The sequence below is a fragment of the Nomascus leucogenys genome, chromosome 5 (genome assembly GCF_006542625.1).
Source record: "Nomascus leucogenys isolate Asia chromosome 5, Asia_NLE_v1, whole genome shotgun sequence".
Lineage (NCBI taxonomy): Eukaryota > Metazoa > Chordata > Mammalia > Primates > Hylobatidae > Nomascus > Nomascus leucogenys.
Genome location: NC_044385.1, coordinates 103290805 through 103309381, shown reverse-complemented (window position 1 = coordinate 103309381; position 18577 = coordinate 103290805). Strand labels below are relative to the sequence as shown.

At 36.5% G+C, this 18577-nt stretch overlaps 1 protein-coding gene across 3 annotated transcripts in view; it reads right to left on the bottom strand.

Moving 5' to 3' along the window:
- The window catches only part of SCEL (sciellin), a 110413-nt gene that overhangs the window by 6646 nt on the left and 85190 nt on the right, over positions 1-18577 (bottom strand). For all 3 annotated transcript variants that reach the window (XM_003257355.2, XM_003257353.3, XM_003257354.3), the window contains 3 exons: positions 10127-10189; positions 4038-4109; positions 1295-1369 (listed from right to left, as the gene is read on the bottom strand). In XM_003257355.2, the coding sequence (XP_003257403.1) occupies positions 1295-1369; positions 4038-4109; positions 10127-10189 (210 nt within the window). The remainder of the gene's footprint in view (positions 1-1294; positions 1370-4037; positions 4110-10126; positions 10190-18577) is intronic.

Genomic DNA, 18577 nt, shown 5'->3' with positions numbered 1-18577 from the left:
TGACTTCTGCACTGATGACTAAGAAAAATTTCAAAGCCATTTTAGGAATAGGGTTTAAAGTCTTTCTATTAACAGCAATACTTTAATGGAGAATGTTTTCCTCCCTTAAGTTAATAACAGAAATACAAGCTCAGGAAATACACTGATGTTAGTACTATCTTTATTAAGATCATACAGTTGTCAAAGATCTTTTTGAAGCATTATGAAAACCCAGACCTGTTTTTTTCAATTGGTTATCCAGATGATATCTGTAGTTCTAATGCCGGTGTCAATGACTTTACTACTCAAAGAGTTGTGACTTATAGGCAAGACACTCAGCAAAGCATTGCTTATGGGCAAAATATTGGAAAAGTGACAAGAAAGGGATATAATTTTGATACCTGGTTCACCCATGTTTCCCTTAGAAAATGGAACATCGGTTCATGTTTTTTTAAAAAAAATTTACTGAGTACACATTAGGTACCAAGCACTGTGTTAGAAGCTGAGACTACATATGAAAATAAAATATGTCTCTACCCTGACTGAGTCATATCTCCAGCCCCTGCTATAAAGAAACACCATCAGTGGAACATCAGACATTTGCATGATGGCTTGTTTCCAGGGCTTGGGTTGAAATGCTAATTATTTATTTTCATTTACTTCACTGGAAATCTGCAGGCCATACTCTCATAAGTGTCACCTAGGTGCCCCACTGAACATTAAATGGTAAAAGAGGATCACTAATGGCAAAAACCTGAAACAGGGCCAGTTCACCAGCACTCAATCAATACTCATCATAACTCCACTCCTGGGAACTGAGCTTGGGCCCACAGTGGGTCACACCAGCATATCTGCACGGCTGTTTGTAAGCCAAGCAGGTTGCAGAAAAGCACAAGAAGGGGGGGTTGAGGGCAGAGTCTATTGATGCAGTGAAGCCTAAACGCTAATAATGTGGCAGTCCTGGGGCCTCTTGGGGATCACCAGCAGCAGAGGGGCTAGCCTGGGAGGCAGCTGTAAGGCACAGAAAGGTCTTTTGATAATATGCATCAAAATCAGACAGCAGCAACAGCTAGGAAGCCAAGAAACAAATTCCTGGATGCAGAAGTTGTTATTGAGTTGCACTTTGTTCTGCCCATGCACATACATGACAAGAAACATCAGCAGAATCATCTCTAAGCACAAAGAACAGCAAGAAATATATATACATATGTGTGTGTATATATATATATATGCATGTGTATATATATATGTGTGTGTATATATATATGTGTGTGTATGTGTGTACTTTTTATGTATGAAATAAAGACATACTCACCTATCAGAAGTTGAATAAACAGTTTGTATGTATTTTCCAGAGATATTCTCCTGATATCCATCCTTGGGTGATTTACTAGAAACAAACATATATGGCCATGTGAGAATCAGGCGATTTTCCTTATGTAGATAAGAAAACACACTCACACTGCCTCATGAAGCCTCATAATATTTTGTCTTTGTGTATGTTACAAGCCAGGATGATGTACTGACACATTTTTTTAATCTGTAGAAATATTGATACACAAGTCACCCCCAAATTGACATATATACCAAAATAAATAGAGAGTAGGGTAAGGAATACAGGAACAAGTGTGAACAGGAAAAAGAAGTCCTCATCTTTCATGAAATTTATACTTGCACCTCATCTGTTTACTAAAGAAAGCTACACAGAATGTAACGTAGATAAAGAAAATACACAAAGCACAAACAGGGCAAGCACACAGACACATACACCATTCAGAGGGAGAAACTGAGATTCTTGAACTTTTAGAAAAAGCACCCCAAATTTTTATTTTTACTTGAATATATCCAAGAAAGAATAATTTAGAATGAAAGCAAAAGAAGTATGATTTTAAAAAGTCTTCTCTTTTCTATTATGTAGATTGTCCCAGCTTTTAAACACCACTCTTTTCTGGAGACAAATAAAATCTGTAATGTCCTAACCAGCTGGCTCCCCTAATTGCTTCCCAAGAACTTATGCTATCTGGGCATATATTAAGAATAGAAGCAATATGTTTCTTTATTTCATACAATGAGTGATAACCACATGGCTCTCACTTGGGATTTTTAAATGAGAAACCTCTCTCTCTCTCCAAATTTCCTGGAGGCAGACTGCAGTCAGAACTAATATCTACTTTATGAAACATATAATCTCACAATGCTACATAAGAATTTGCACATATTTATGCAGGATGCACGTCATGATTCCCATTTTATTGATGAGGAAACTGAGACTGGAAGAGTAACATCACTAAGGCTACATGGTTAGGAAATGACAAAGAAGGATTCAACCTCAAATGTGACTCTAGGGACTCCGTACTGTACCACACTACCTGTCAATGTAGATTTTAGGGAACTTAAGGATGTCCGAGGTACATCACCATCCTTGCTAGGTTAAGGTACAGGAGGCAACCAATCCTTCCAGAGGCTTCCGGTCAACAGACTATTAGCCTGATATGCCACAATATTAATATTATCTTTTTATAATGATGGTGCTCAAACTGGGATGCACATCAGGAACATCTGAAGAGTTTGTTAAAACAGGTTGCTGGGCCTGAGCTGCAGAGTTTCTGATTTAGCAGGCAGGAGTGAGGCCAAAGAATTTTTATTTCTAGAAAGTTCCCAGGTCATGCTGATGATGCTGGCCCAGAGACTATGCTTTGAGAATTACTGTTCTATATGTGAACATGATACACATATGTACAGGGTATGCAGTATGTACTTTTAAAAAAATAAGCCATAGTCATCATAATAAAATAAGTATGCTTTAGTCTTGGTACTTCCATGAATCAAGTTAATATTATTTTATCCATCTATCCTATTAATTAAAAAATCTAGAGTACGATGTTTAGCAGAATATTCCTAATTCTTAAATAAATCATTCATTATTCAAAAAGCAATATTGTGGTTGTTTGGCATTAGTTCCCATAAGAAATTTCCTTAAAACTCAAAATGTATTGATGTGACATCCCATAAGGATAAAAATGTGAGAGATTATTATGTAAATATAGAAAAAAAGCCTATGTTATTGTTCGCCAATATTTTATGTCTTGCCTTTACTATGATACTATTTGATATTACTCATCTTTTTATCAATTTATTTCAGATTTAATAACTACTTGCTATTTTAAAATTTACTCTGAAGTGTTTTAACTTTTAGTTTAATTGAAAAACAGCAGAAATCACTGACTTGAACACAACAGAGAGTGAGAATTGGATTAAGGAAAAAAATCAATCTTGATGTTGTATTTTACAAGGTAAATTATGCATGAGTTTGAGAAACCTTTTTTGGAGGATCGCTTACCTCCTGACATGTATTGAATTTCCTGGATCCCCATCACGACTGCCTTCCACACAGAAGCCTCCCTGAATACTCTTCTCTTAGACCTCTTTGAAATGGGCTTAGCTTAACATATGGGTCATGTATACCAGCATTTGTGTGCCCCACCTTTATTATACTCCACAATTGGGACAATTCTTGTTTTATATTCCTTGAAAACCAAATGAATTATTGAGCCCTGACCTTGGTTTACATTTTCCTCAATATCCATCACTCCAAGCAGCAGATTTCAATTGAAACATCAATATCCTATAACTTGGGCCAAGATGCAGCACTCAAATTTATACCCCTTATTTTAGATTGGCAGTAAACAGCAGTAGATAGAATCATTTAATTCAAGTGGAACTCCAAATTAGTATAGGAATAGTTGTGCATTCTATAAAGCTTATTTTAACCATATAGTTATATACATTTATGTGAGAACTTTCAAATGGCAACCCTATTATGTATACATGTGTTATATTAAAATATTATTGGGTTCATCTAATGACTATAATTATTTATAGCCCAAGTACATAATACCAGAAACATTATAGAGAATTATATATGTAGAACTCAATGTACTTATAAACAGTCTTCTATTTGAAAGAAGCACACTCTAAAACAATAGCATCTCTTATTAACCATAGATCCTTTCAAAATTATAAAATGAAGCAATATATTTGAAATAAATTTTGAATACCTATTCTCCACATATGTCCTTGTGTACACAACAGTATCCTGTGGTCCTGCCTGCTTGGCTTCAGCGTTAGAGCTGCAAAACAAATCATTTTACTTCACAATTAAAGTTTATCTGCAAGGATAATAAAAACAAGGCTATTTTCTAATTCAACACAAAATATAATGCATATATGTTCCTTCTGAACTATAATTTTGAAACATGAATGTTAGAGTGGTATTAACACAGCACTGCAAAAATCTTTTCATCTAACTTCCACTGTCTTGGTTTAGTTCCTAAGTATTGTTACAAAACTTGATCACTCAGTAATTCTTTGGTAGAATATGAGGATTATCTTTGAATATTTGCATAATATGTTATAGTGTCTCTTTCTCTGATGTCTCATTCATGTTTCCAAACCATAACTTTCTTCATAAACCTCAAACCAAAGGTAGACCTTAATTAGCTATCATGACAATATCTGATTTAATGAAGCCTTTAGATCTACCTAAAGAATGTCATACTAATGTCACAATCATGCTTTTTTTAAATTGTAGACTTTTTAAGGGAAAATCACGTTTGATAGTTTCCTATCCAGATGTCACACAATGACACATTCACTAACTGAATACTTTTGTGTAAAGCTGTTTATGCAGGTAACCCCACATAAAATTAGAAATTTCTGCATTTCAAAGAAAGGGTCAAGTTGGATGTGGGGTATTTTTATAAAACAAAGGGAGAATAGTCCTGTCATTTATTCTGCAGTTGACCGCAGTACCTGAGATTGCTCCTGGCTTCATAAGAATGGGAAGCAATTCTTGAGGACTGGTTGTGTAGAGCATTGGTGAACCCATTGACTTGGGCATCTAGCCTGAGAAAGCAAACACAAGTATTTGGCACTTCAAATCAAGGTCACTAGAAGTTTTTTGTGTTATTAAAGTTCTTCTCAATTAATATTATTTTACAACGTGAATCTCTTTGTGTTTGCCTAGCTTCTACACAGAGAACACAAATAGAATGCATGTACTATTTTACTCCCTCTACGGAAACCTCTGCCTTACCTTTGAGAATAATCTATAGGTATGTGCCACGTTAGCTAACATTGCCCTTTTTATCAAGGACAGAAATCATCTGAAATTGGTTCCTGTAACATTTTCACACCAGCAACGCCATTACAGAAAGCTTCCCATTTACAATATATCTAAGAATTTATCAATTGAATGAAAATGATCCAGAGGTTGCTTTGAGAAATTCCAGTCTTCATTTTGTTTTTAATGGAAGGCAATATTTTGAAGATGGCAGAAGAACTCTGACCTAGATTTCTGCTCATCTAAAAATGTCATGATGCTTAACAAAATGTAGGCATATTTGCTTTTTCCTATGGAAGAGAGGAGATTGTTAATGCAAAAATAGAGACAATTTAAGCTCCTTTTCCTCCTCCATGTTAGTAAACTCTGACATAGAAGAGACATGAAAATCTAAATGAGGGTTTAGGTCTTAATCAAGCCTTATCATTCTCAAATAGGCTGATATAGCTCTTAAAGAAGAGGAAAGCATTTGTTCACATATTATCTCTGGCATACAGAAAACCATCTGGTTTTAAGGCAGATGTTTCACAAAACATCCAGGTGAGCTAAAATTGTATTAAGTGATGAGAAGGTGGAATTAATATTATTAGGTTTTCTAACACGATTATTAGAATATGTCATCCCAAGAATAACAAACCTAGCTAAGAATCACTTGAAAATGTTCAGATCATATAATATACAATACAAAACCCAACTTTAAGAAGCACACAGCTTCAAAGGACAAAGATTATCAGTGAGTTTGAAATGCATTTGCAGTGTCCTCAGCAATAGAATATCAAAAATCACCAGTTTGCAAAATCCACAAACAGGAGAGATAAGTGATTTGCCAACAGTACTGTTATGGACTGAGATGTATTCCCCCAAAATTTATATGTTTAAGCCCTAACCTTCAATGTGACTATATTTGGAGACAGGGTTAATAAGGAGATAATAAAGGTCATCTGAGGTTATGGGGGTGGGGCCTTAACACCACAGAACTGGAATCCTCATAAGAAGAGAAAGAGCTACCAGAGATATCTTTCCTTCTGTGTACAGAGGAAAGGCCATGTGAGTACACAGTGAGAAGGTGGCCATCTGCAAGCCAGGAAGAGAGGCCTCATCAAAACCAATCCTGATAGGACCTTGCTTTTGGCCTTCCAGCCTCCAGAGCTGTGAGAAAATAAATGTCCATTGTCTAAGCCACCCAGTCTGTGGTATTTTGTTATGGCAGCCCAGCTGACTAATACTGGTATCTTTTCCCAGTTGTGTTTATAATGTGATTAATGACAATGCCTTCATGGAAGATTTAATTTTTATAACTGTGAACAAAAACCAAATGCTAGGTTTGGAATATGGGACAACAAATTCTTTGATGGATTTTGCTCCTCATGTAGACTTTGAGGATGATAATTTTTAAAAATAAACCATTATTTTGGAGTAATTTTAAATGTACAGAAAAATTCCAAAGATAACACAGAGAGTTCCTGTACACCTTCACCCAGATTCCCTTAAGGTTAATATCTTATGTAATTATAACAGAGTTGTCAAACCTACAGAATTAATATTTGTACCATACTATGAACTAAACTACAGATTCATGTCTCACTGGTTTTTACATCGGTGACTTTTTCCGTTTCAGAATCCAATCCAGGATACCATATCTACATATCCATCATGTCTCTTTGGTCTCCTAGGGTCTGTGATAGTCTGCCAAGTCTTTGTTTTTCATGGGATAGTGATAGATTTTACAATAAAAAATGTATCTTCATGACAATAAGTTGTAAGACTAATTTTTTGTTATTTAGAACCATAGGAATAGAGTTGGAGAGACAACACTTTGGCAACCAACAAAACAGCCCGTAGTGCCTTTTAAAATGCTACTGGGCTCCCTATCCAGATATTCTAATTTAACTGGTTTAGGGTACAGCTTGGTCACTAGGAACATTTAAAGCTCTCCAGTGAGTTCCTTATACAGTCAAGGTAGAGAATCACTGCCTTAGAGGTTGGGAAGTCCAACCTCTTGCTCAAAAGAGCATTGATTCTCAAAGTGTAGTCCCTGGAATAGCAGGTGATTCTGATGTACACAAAAGTTTGGGAAACAGTGTAATAGAAGAACCTCTGCCAAATTATTCCTCTCAAATGCCTTGAATAATCCTTGTAAAGGAGAACTCATGACTCATAGCATATGTCACTTGATGGCTTAATTGTTAGGAAGTTATCCCCCATTGAAACAAATTGCTGAATTGTAATTTCCAATCAACGGTCACAGTTTTGTTTCTTAATTAAGCAATGACTCTACAAATACAAACCCAAACATTGTATTGAATCTTATAGAATTCCAAATGGATTTACACTTGAGAAAATGTTCCCTACAGTGTAAATTCACCTTGAAAATTTACCTAAAACCCTCATACACTGTGTGTGGGAATATAAAATGATATAGCTGCTTTGAAAACAGTCTAGCAGTTCCTCAAATGGTTAAACATAGAATTACTCTACAATCCAGCAATTTCACTCCTGGTATATGCCTAAGAGAAATAAAAACACATTTTCACACAAAAACTCATATATGAATGTTCATACCAACATTAATCAAAATAGTGAATTAAAACCCAATAGTGAAACAATCCAAATGTCATCAGGTGATGAATAGATAAACAAAATTGTCTGGCCACCTTATAATTATATGATTTGAAAAGTATTACAGTTCTTAAAATCTGTGAAATGGCCCTATGAAATTAGTTTCACTCATAGTCACAAACCATTTAGTTTAGGGAAAGACTCTATCATTTAGAATTGAAATAAAAATATTTAAACTTATTCCTGTTGAGTCTCAGAAAAAGTACCCCAAAATGAAAGCCTCAGAATCAGCCTCAGAAGCAAAAGTTTTTCTCTGACCTTCTCCTGCCCTCCTGTCTCAGTCTCATTCTCCCCCAAGGATAGCCAAAGAAACTAGAATCCCTCTTCCCCAAGGCAAGTCATACAAACCAAAACCCCTTTTCCCCAAAGCCAGCCATAAAACCTAAAATTATTACTCTACCTGTCCCTTCACCTTTCTTTCTATGTAAAAACTGGCCATAAAGAAAACCTCTGACATCCCTTGCTTGACTGTAGTTCATAACATCCCCAATCCAGAAGGATTCTGCCCCATGCCCAGAAGGAAGGAATGCATGCTCAAGAGGTTAAGAAGAATCTAGGGACACAGGTCTTGCTGGCTTTCCCCACTCAGTCTCTTGCCATTAGGTCATATTATTTTTGTCCAATCATATTTCTACATGTCTCTCTGTACTTTATTGAACCTAAATATTAAATGGACAATTTCCCCTGTATCTTTGGGTCTTCATTCTGAAGGCTCCCATCACAGGTTAAATAAATTTGTATGCCTTTTCTCTAATTACTCTGCCTTTTGGAAGTTGATTTTTCAGCAAAGCTTCAGAGGGCAAAGTGGAACTTTCCCCTTGGCTCCTACCTTCTTAATGAAACAAATTAGAAAACATATATTTGCTTGGGCATCCAATTACGATGTAAAGTGAATACGTTCATAAAATGAATCACGTCTCAGTTTAGCAGATTTTCCCGGGACTCTTATTTAGATTTTTAATTTGATTCATTAAAGTACCTGAAGAGGTAGAGTAAGCTGAAGTTACAAAGAAGCCAAAACTGAGAGGCAAAAAAAATTTTGGTTATCAAACAGAAGAAGAGCAGAGCATAAGGAAGCCGATGGATACAGGGAAGGGCAGGAAAAAGATGGACAAAAGCCAATACTCAGTGACTAGCTGAGTTCCATTAGTAACAAAAAACTCTAGTTAATGTCCAAGGGTTCCAAACTTCTTCAGGTCAAGAATGGACAATCTCCCAAGTGAGATCTCTCTGAGGCCTGGCAATGCCACCATTCCTGCTCTTGAACTTCCATAAAATTCCATTTCCTCATTAATCCCATTTCATGAACAAGTCCAATGGAACTGGAATGCTTCTCAAATCAAATGGGAAATTCCTGAATTTTACATAATAATTTACTTGTAATTTTTTTACCCCAATCACTTCCAAATAATACTTGAATGAGATTAGTTAAATGCAAGCCCAGTCCTATTCCCAAAATAGTACATGTGTTTCCAGGATAAGCAGATTCTACTGAAAATGTATCCTCCCTCATTCTCTCAAAGACTTTCTCAAGGTCACAAACAGAAGGAAGAAGATGATTTGGGGAATTAAAGGAATGGAAACTATCTGCCTATTGGATTCAGGAACCTTTTCTAGACAATATGAAAAAGAAAAATGAGCCAACTCTTTTCCTAGCTTTTCTATTCTCTGCAGATGAAATCAGCAATATCATTTCTTTTCATAGAAAAATTAATAGAAAAGGCAACTGCAACTTATGAAGGTGAAAATAGTAACCTATTTTGTTTAGTATTCCCTCATATGTAGGGGTAAGAATTGCTAAACATGGAAAAGTTAATTTTTCCTAAAGTATACAGTCTGTGACAAAAATGAAGTATAGCTCCTGTCCTAACCTTTCTTGTAGTGGCCAATAAGGTATCACAGTTTTAAAGCTATTATACCTTATGGTGTAAAGAAATTTCAAAATTAGGTCCTGTTTTGTGGCTGTGATAAATTCATGCATTCTTTTAGAACTAGGCATCCAAGGAAGAGATTCCCAGAGTGCTTTCTGCACTGCTGAGAGCTTACCAAGCAACAGTAAGTAAAAATAAATCTTCACAGCCCCAAAGAGCTTTCAATTTCCATGATGCCATTTACACTAAGCAATAGAACAGCAGGCCCTGAGTCAGAAATTCTAACAGAATAAGAATTATGTTAATTTTTCCCTATTAGCTATTAAGCACCTTGTAAATTTTTGTATTTGGATGATATATATATATATATATATATATACATATATATAGTCACATGCACATACATACACACTACCCAAATTATAAATTATAGAATATATATTATATTTTATATCTATAACCTTCTAAGGCTATACAATATATGCAGATGCGTATGGAACTCATAAGAAAAAAAGTGAATTACAATAAGCTTTACCTCCCATTCTTGTTTTCAGACACATGAGAATTTACTTCAATTAAATTTTCCAGGTTCTGGTCTCTAAGGAAAAAAATATATATATATATGATTTAGTTACAACATAATGATAGGAAATAAGAAAATGCTAAAACATTTAAAAATCAGTACATAATCTTAGACACAGTCATTTGTGGTCTATCAGGCTATGGGAGATTGAATATCTCACATTGAGCTATTTGACCCATACAACTCATGGATCAAACATGGAAGTATGGATTACATTGTGAAAGAGAAATAAAGAACTAACTTTTTGGAAGGTTTGGGAAATCTGATCTGAAAAGAAATCACTAATTTTTATTCACATTCAGCTCATTTTTCTTTTTTTATTGATGTATAATAGATGTACATAGTTTCAGGGTACGTGTGATGATTTAATACATTCATATAATTTGTAAAGATCAAATTAGTGTTCTTGGGCTATCACCTTAAATATTTATCTTTTCTTTATGCTAGACTTATTCAATGTCTTCTCATCTAGTTATTTGGAAATGTACAATCAATAATTGTAAACTATAGTCACCCTACTGATCTAATAGTAGGTCCTATTTCTTTCATGAAACTGTATATTTGTACCCATTAATCAACTTCTTTTCAGCTAACATTTAATGAGCACTATCTTTGTGTCATGAAGTACTAACTGTGTTTTCACATGGATTATCTCATTCAGATCTCACAAAAGTCCTGCAGAACAGCATCTGGAGCTCAGAAAGTCAAAGTCAATTTTCCAAGGCCAATTAACTAATTTTCAGAAAAGTCAAGATTTGAGATGATGCCATCTGCCCACCTGAAGTCAGTTCTTAGATGTTTACCCAGAGACCTTATTTAGGCTTTGGGGATCACAGAAACAAGAGAAATCAACTCAAAATTTGAATAAATAATTCATTATGTGGGGGATAAATTGAGTGATTTGATTCTTATATCTTGGGCTGCATTAATGATTTGACAGCCTTTCATGAGATACAAGATCCTCTGGTATGTTATTTACATATTAGGTATAACATTGATAGTTCTTTTTTTTTCTTTTTTCATGAGTTAGGAAACATCTTTGTTAATAGGGTAGGTGCATTGTTTAGAAGTCAAAACAATGAGGCCCAGTTTTTTCCTTACTTCTGTGAGCAAGTTAGTCAACCATTCTAAACTTTGTTTTGCATATTAGTCTGTTTTCACACTGCTATAAAGAACTGCCTGAGACTAGGTAATTTATGAAGAAAAGAGGCTTAACTGACTTACAGTTCCATATGGCTGGGGAGGCTCCAGGAAACTTACAATCATGGCAGAAGGTGAAGGAGAAGCAAGTACCTTCTTCATAAGGCTGCAGGAGAGAGGGCCAGGGGGAACCACCAAACACTTTTGAGCCATTAGATCTCATGGAAACTCACTGACTCTCATGAGAACAGCATGGGGGAAACTGTCCCCATGATCCAGTCAACTCCCACTATGTCCCTCCCTTGACATGTGGAGATGTGCAGATTATCATTTGAGATAATATTTGGGTGGGGACACAGAGCCAAACCATATCATTTTGTAAAGAAGGACACTAATGTCCAAACTCACACAATTGTGGTGAGAATGAGTAAGTTAATGTAAATAAAATTCATGGCACAATGATATGGTTTGGCTGTGTCCCCACCCAAATCTCACCTTGAATTGTAATAATCCCTACGTGTCAAGGGTGGAGCCAGGTGTAGATAATTGAATCATAGGCGTGGTTGTCCCCACACTGTTCCTGTGGTAGTGAACAAGTCCTAAGAGATCTGATGGTTTTGTAAATGGGAGTTCCCCGAAACAAGCTCTCTTGCCTGCCACCACATAAGACATGCCTTTGCTCCTCCTTCACCTTCCGCCATGATTGTGAGACTCCCCAGCCATGTGAAACTGTGAGTCCATTAAACCTCTTTTTATTTATAAATTATCCACTCTCGGATATGTTTTTATTGGCAGCATGAGAACAGACTAATACACACAATGACTACAGTTGTGCGTGAATTGAATAAGCATTAAAAAAACAGAAGTTCAGTGATCCTGCAGTTGGCACTATTGATTCCACATTTTGAGAAGCCACTTTCACATATTTATTTCTGTCCTAAATTTTCACATCTTTGGAATTAACTGTGTTTTTAAAAAATCTCCCCTCTCATGGTCCTAAATAGTGGGTTCAAATAAGGTTATTATACATGGAATCAGTATATAGACTGTCACTCACAAATATTGGTAAAGATGCAAAATATGATAAAATGTTCTCATGTTTATGTGGGGTGAGATTTAATACTCTTTTTACATAACATCCAAGCCGTCAATAATTGGTAAAATATGCAAATACGGCAGCATTCCCTAGCCATACTTAAGCCTCACATTTAAAACACTAACTGCATACTTTTGAAACTGTAGAAATTAGGGTAAATTACTTTTTAAGTGAGTTACAGTGGAACTATGCCAATTAATGTAGGTAAAAAGTACTAGGTTTCAGAAGTAGCTTGGAAGCATCAAATTATTGGCTCTGCAGCCTGAATGATGTAAAATTCAAAACTGAATTCTTCTACATAACTGCAAGAACTGAGTAAGATAATCTCCCAGCATAAATCCTGCAAATTTAGAAATAGTGACTAGAGTCTTTGGATTTGCCTAATCCTTGATGGTCTCCACTAATTACTGGAGCCATCTTCTTGGCATAAGGGGCCACTAAACTATTTTAACAACCTTGGCCATTAAGAGATCTTCCCCTTAATGTTTTAAGCAATACTTTACTAAATATTTGGGGATAGTGGAATAAAATTAAAGGGAGTATCATGGTATTCCATGATCCAATTTCCTAGGAATGTCAAACTGGGATGGTGGGCAGTGGTAAATAGTGGAAGATCATCAGGAGGTGTGAATCTTGAGCAATTAGAACTTTGTATCTCAAAGTGATTCCCCTTCTAGTGCTAACACTGGAGGAACCGAGTGCTAGTTTTATAGGGAAACTGGTGGCTTTCATTACAACTTGAGAGTAGGGTCATATTACTATGGCCTAACATGGCCTTGCACATAGTAGCTGCTCCATAAATATTTGTGGAATTAATTTAAATTATCTTTTCTTTTTTGGGGAAACCTCTTACAACCTTACCCAGCTCTGAGAAAAGATATTAAAGGAACCCCAGGGGGAAAGTATTCGCCTAGACCATGAACCTTTAAGATTGTCTGGTCTGTCTATATCTAGGGACATAGTGTCCACCATATCCATGTGGAAAAGACCAGTAGAGCCAGTTATGGACATTTCACCTCCATCTCTGTCCATCACCCAGGACCTGCCTTACTTCACCCCTGAATGCATATATTGTATTTCTTTCCTTTTTGAACAGCTCCCAGTCCTGGTTTTGTTTAATTATCTTTGGAGCTTGTTCTGGGTTGAATTATGTACTCCTCCAAATTCGTATGTTGAAGTCCTAACCCCCAATAGCTCAGAACGTGAACTTATTTAGAGATAAGCGTCCTCAGAGGTAATCAAGTTACAAATAGTGTCTCTGTAGGAGGAAATTTGGACTCAGACACACACAGAGGGAAGACAAAGTGAGGACATAAAGTGAAGACAGTTTTCTGGCTGGGCGCAGTGGTTCACGTCTGTAATCCCAGCACTTTGAGAGGCTGAGGTGGGTGGATCACGAGGCCAGGAGTTCCAGACCAGCCTGACCAACATGGTGAAACCCCGTCTCTACTAAAAACACAAAAATTAGCTGAGCTGGTGGCAGGTGCCTGTAATCCCAGCTATTCAGAAGGCTGAGGCAGGAGAATTGTGTCAACTGGGGAGGAGGAGGTTGCAGTCAGTCAAGATCCCACCATTGCACTCCAGCCTGGGCAACAGGGCGAGACTGCATCTCAAAAAAAAAAAAAAAAAAAAAAAGTGAAGACAAGTTTTCTACAAGCCAAGGACAGAGGCCTGACACAGATACTTCTCTTTTGGCCTCAGAAGAAACCAACTCTGTGGAAGGAACCAACCCTATTGACAGCTTGATCTTGGACTTCTGCCCTCCAGAACTGTGAAACAACAAATATTTGTCTTTAAGCCACCCAGTCTGTGGTAGTTTGTTATGTAGCCCTAACAAATAAATACAGGTCTGCTTCTACCCTCACAATGTGATTACATGTATTTTCTCAGCCTTATGGTGGACATCTTCAACTCCTCCTGGCTTTCAACTCCTGGCTGCTATAGATACTGCATCATCCTAGCTGCTGTAGATACTGCCCACCTGTCACTCAACCTCTTTTGTACCTTAGTTTTCATGAGGGGGAGAAAGAATGGGTTTGGATCTGAGAAAGGAGAAGAAGCCAGAATCTTAAAAATCCAACAACTACAGATAGATAACTCAAAATTGCAACCTATGCGTGCCTTCAAAGAAACACATTTCCTAAGTGGTACAGTTGCAAATCACCAAATAAATTATATTATTATTTGTTTCATAACATTTTTCTTATTTTATTAAACAGTACCACATATCAGGTTTGGTAGAGTAATATTTATTTATTTATTTATTTAAGCCTAGTCAAGTGAAGCAGTGGAAGTAGAAAAGGAAAAAAGAAATCTATAACTGGTGTGAATAGTTAGTAGTAAACATCACCGCACTCAGAGCAGCCAAGACTTTAATCTGAATAATCTATACTAATATTTAATGCAAAATAGAAAGTTCCAGATGAAGAAAAGTACAAAATGTGTATTTACTTTGGCTATTCACTCTGATTGATGCCATCAGCTACATTTGAAGATCCAGTAAAAGAAGCACAGACTGCTCATAAGCTTTCCAAGTTAAAGGAGATAAAAATAAATTTTCTTTTACTTTTTTAAATTATTATTATTATACTTTAAGTTTTAGGGTACATGTGCACAATGTGCAGGTTTGTTACATTTATATCCATGTGCCATGTTGGTGTGCACTAAATGCCCACAAGAGAAAGCAGGAAAGATCTAAAATCGACACCCTAACATCACAATTGAAAGAACTAGAGAAGCAAGAGCAAACACATTCAAAAGCTAGCAGAAAGCAAAAAATAACTAAGATCAGAGCAGAACTGAAAGAGATAGAGACACAAAAAAAAACCTTCAAAAAATCAATGAATCCAGGAGCTGGTTTTTTGAAAAGACCAACAAAATGGATAGACTGCTAGCAAGACTAATAAAGAAGAAAAGAGAGAAGAATCAAATAGATGCAATAAAAAATGATAAAGGGGATATCACCACTGATCCCACAGAAATACAATCTACCATCAGAGAATACTACAAACACCTCTACGCAAATAAACTAGAAAATCTAGAAGAAATGGATAAATTCCTCGACAAATACACCCTCCCAAGACTAAACCAGGAAGAAGTTGAATCTCTGAATAGACCAATAACAGGCTCTGAAATTGTGGCAATAATCAATAGCTTACCAACCAAAAAGAGTCCAGGACCTGAGGGATTCACAGCCGAATTCTACCAGAGGTACAAGGAGGAACTGGTACCATTCCTTCTGAAACTATTCCAATCGATAGAAAAAGAGGGAATCCTCCCTAACACATTTTATGAGGCCAGCATCATCCTGATACCAAAGACCGGCAGAGACACAACCAAAAAAGAGAATTTCAGACCAATATCCTTGATGAACATTGATGCAAAAATCCTCAATAAAATACTGGCAAACTGAACCCAGCAGCATATCAAAAAGCTTATCCACCATGATCAAGTGGGCTTCATCCCCGGGATGCAAGGCTGGTTCAACATACACGAATCAATAAATGTAATCCAGCATATAAACAGAACCAAAGACAAAAACCTCATGATTATCTCAATAGATGCAGAAAAGGCCTTTGACAAAATTCAACAACCTTCATGCTAAAAACTCTCAATAAATTAGGTATTGATGGGACGTATCTCAAAAATAAATTTTTGTTCTTTAATTAAGACCACATCAATTGCATAATGACTTTTACACTGTGGTATAAGATGAAGAACTGTGAGTCAACCGTGAAAAATAGATTTTTATAGAAATGCAGCCAAATGCTGCAGGGTTAAGCAGAGGCTTGATTCCGAACCCCTTTCATGGCAGTGGTGTAGAAGGCAGGCAGACCTTACAATTTTATACATTTATGGGCAGGTGGAATTAATTCTAAGAAAATCACCAACTTTCTGTAGTTACAGAAAATTATTGAAGAGCAAATTGTTACTGACTATTGCAACTAATAATGTTTTTTGTTTGTTTTTTAGAGACTGAGATCTAGCTCTGTCTCCCAGGCTCCAGTGTAATGGTGCTGTCATAGCTCATTGCAGCCTCGAACTCCTGGGTTCAAGCAATCTTCCCGTCTTAGCTTCCCAAGTAACTGGGACTACAGGTGCATGCCATCACACCCAGCTAAATTTTTTAATTTTTGTAGAGACAGGGTCTCACCATGCTATCCAGGCTGGTCTCAAACTCCTGACCTAAGCCATCCTCTCACATCAGCCTCCCAAAGTACTGGGATTACAGGTACCTGGCCTAATAATGTTTTTAAAATGTAGATTGCAGAATATTTGGGGAGAAATATGAGTTATCTATGAGGTAAAGCCACAGGACAATTTTTGAGTATAAGAATTTATCCATGTTATAATAATGTCTTTTATTTTCTACTACCACATCAAAAACTATAACACTGTCTTACAAAGCAGGTGAAGGAAAAAAAATAGAGATTCTGGGGACCCAGGAATTATGTCTCTTACTATATAACTTTTCCTAGGAGAAGCTCTGAATATGAGAAAGTTATTAGCTCACTCCTAACTGTTCTTCCTTTCTCATGTGGGTGTGGGAGGTATTTATTAATAGGCAGTAATATATTTCTCACCATACAGTTCATTTAAATTGTTTTTGTAGAGTATCAAACATATTTACAAAATTAAGAGTCTTCATATAAAAAATTTACTACAGTATTCCTTTTATACCAGGAACTAAATCTTAGGCATCAGGCGTTAGTTCAAAAGGAATATCTGTCTTTCTGAAAGGAATAGAGAATACAGTGAAAGGACTGGTATAATTCCTCAACTTATTGACATAGCAAAATGGGCCCAACTCTTTATAGTTTTACATATTTTTATAATTCTTTTAAGTGAGGGAGTCTTAAAGATTTAGTATTAAAGAAATTAACGGGTCCATAGAGCAGTTAGGCAATTTTGGTATTTTAAATATAAGATGCAACCAAGAATTTCAGTGGCTCCAATTCACTATAGTTTATTGAGATTATGTCATGAGCAAAAGATAGTCATTGGCCCAAGCAAGGAGAGCAGTCATAAGAAATCTGATTCTTTTCATCTGGTTTCACTCATAGGGGCTCAGAATGTCACAGCTGGAAAGCTAGACTTTCTCTAAGTGGACTATCATAAGGCATTGATGAGTTTGAAATTTATCCTTTAATTCACAGAATATTTGCTAAATACCTAACACGTGCCAGGCATTGCATTATGCACTATGGGTAAAGAAATAAACAAGGCAGACCCAGTAGTTACCCTTAAAGAGCTTATAGTCAAAAAGGGATGATTAAATAGTAAGTCCCTCGAAGAGACCAATGTCATGGGACAGAAAAGACAGCTCGAGAACATCTAGTAGAAGCATCTGATGCAGACGTGGTGGGTCGGGGGGCTTCCCAGAGCCTGAGTGAGAGACACCTAAGCTGATACCTAAAGGATAAGTAGAAGTTAGCCAAGCAATAGCAATGAAGGAGCAGTAAGGAGTATGCAAGTTAGAGGGTGTGTGGGTGGGGTTTGCTTTTGGGTGGAGAATGATAATAGGAGTGGGAAAACCCATAGATGCCAGATCATGGTGGCCTTAGAGACCAGGTTAAGGAGGAGCATGGCCATTATGCAATGGCAATGGGGAGCCACAGAAGGAGTTTAATCAGAATGACATGATCAGATTTGTGTCTTAGGAAAATCACTCTACAGGGTGGCGAATGGATTGAAGGGCAGAAGGGGAGATTGGCAGCAGAGGGGCAAGTTAGGAGGCTGAACAATAATCTGGACTACAGTACTAGCGGGTATGATGAACTGTCTTCGACCACTCCCTGAGATTATTAAGTGATGCATCCAAAGTGATTAATTGATAGATTATGGGGAATAAAACACTAGAAAGAGTCAAGGTTGTCCCCAAGTTTATATTAACAGAAATATGAAAAATATGCAATAGGTAGTTAGGAAGGAACTCTTCTCTTTTTGGAATACTAAAAACTTGGGGATGTCTTAACAAATAGGAAATCCTTAAGAAGATTGAAGTATAATGCCACAAACAGTTAAGAGTATTTTTTTCTACTTGAGATGAAGGATGCCTTTTCTAACTGTAAAGGCCTTGATGTCACTAGATGCTTTTCGATATTCATTCAGGAGCGGAAATTTAGCATTTTAATAATCAGTCTAACACAGTTTATAGGCTACAGATA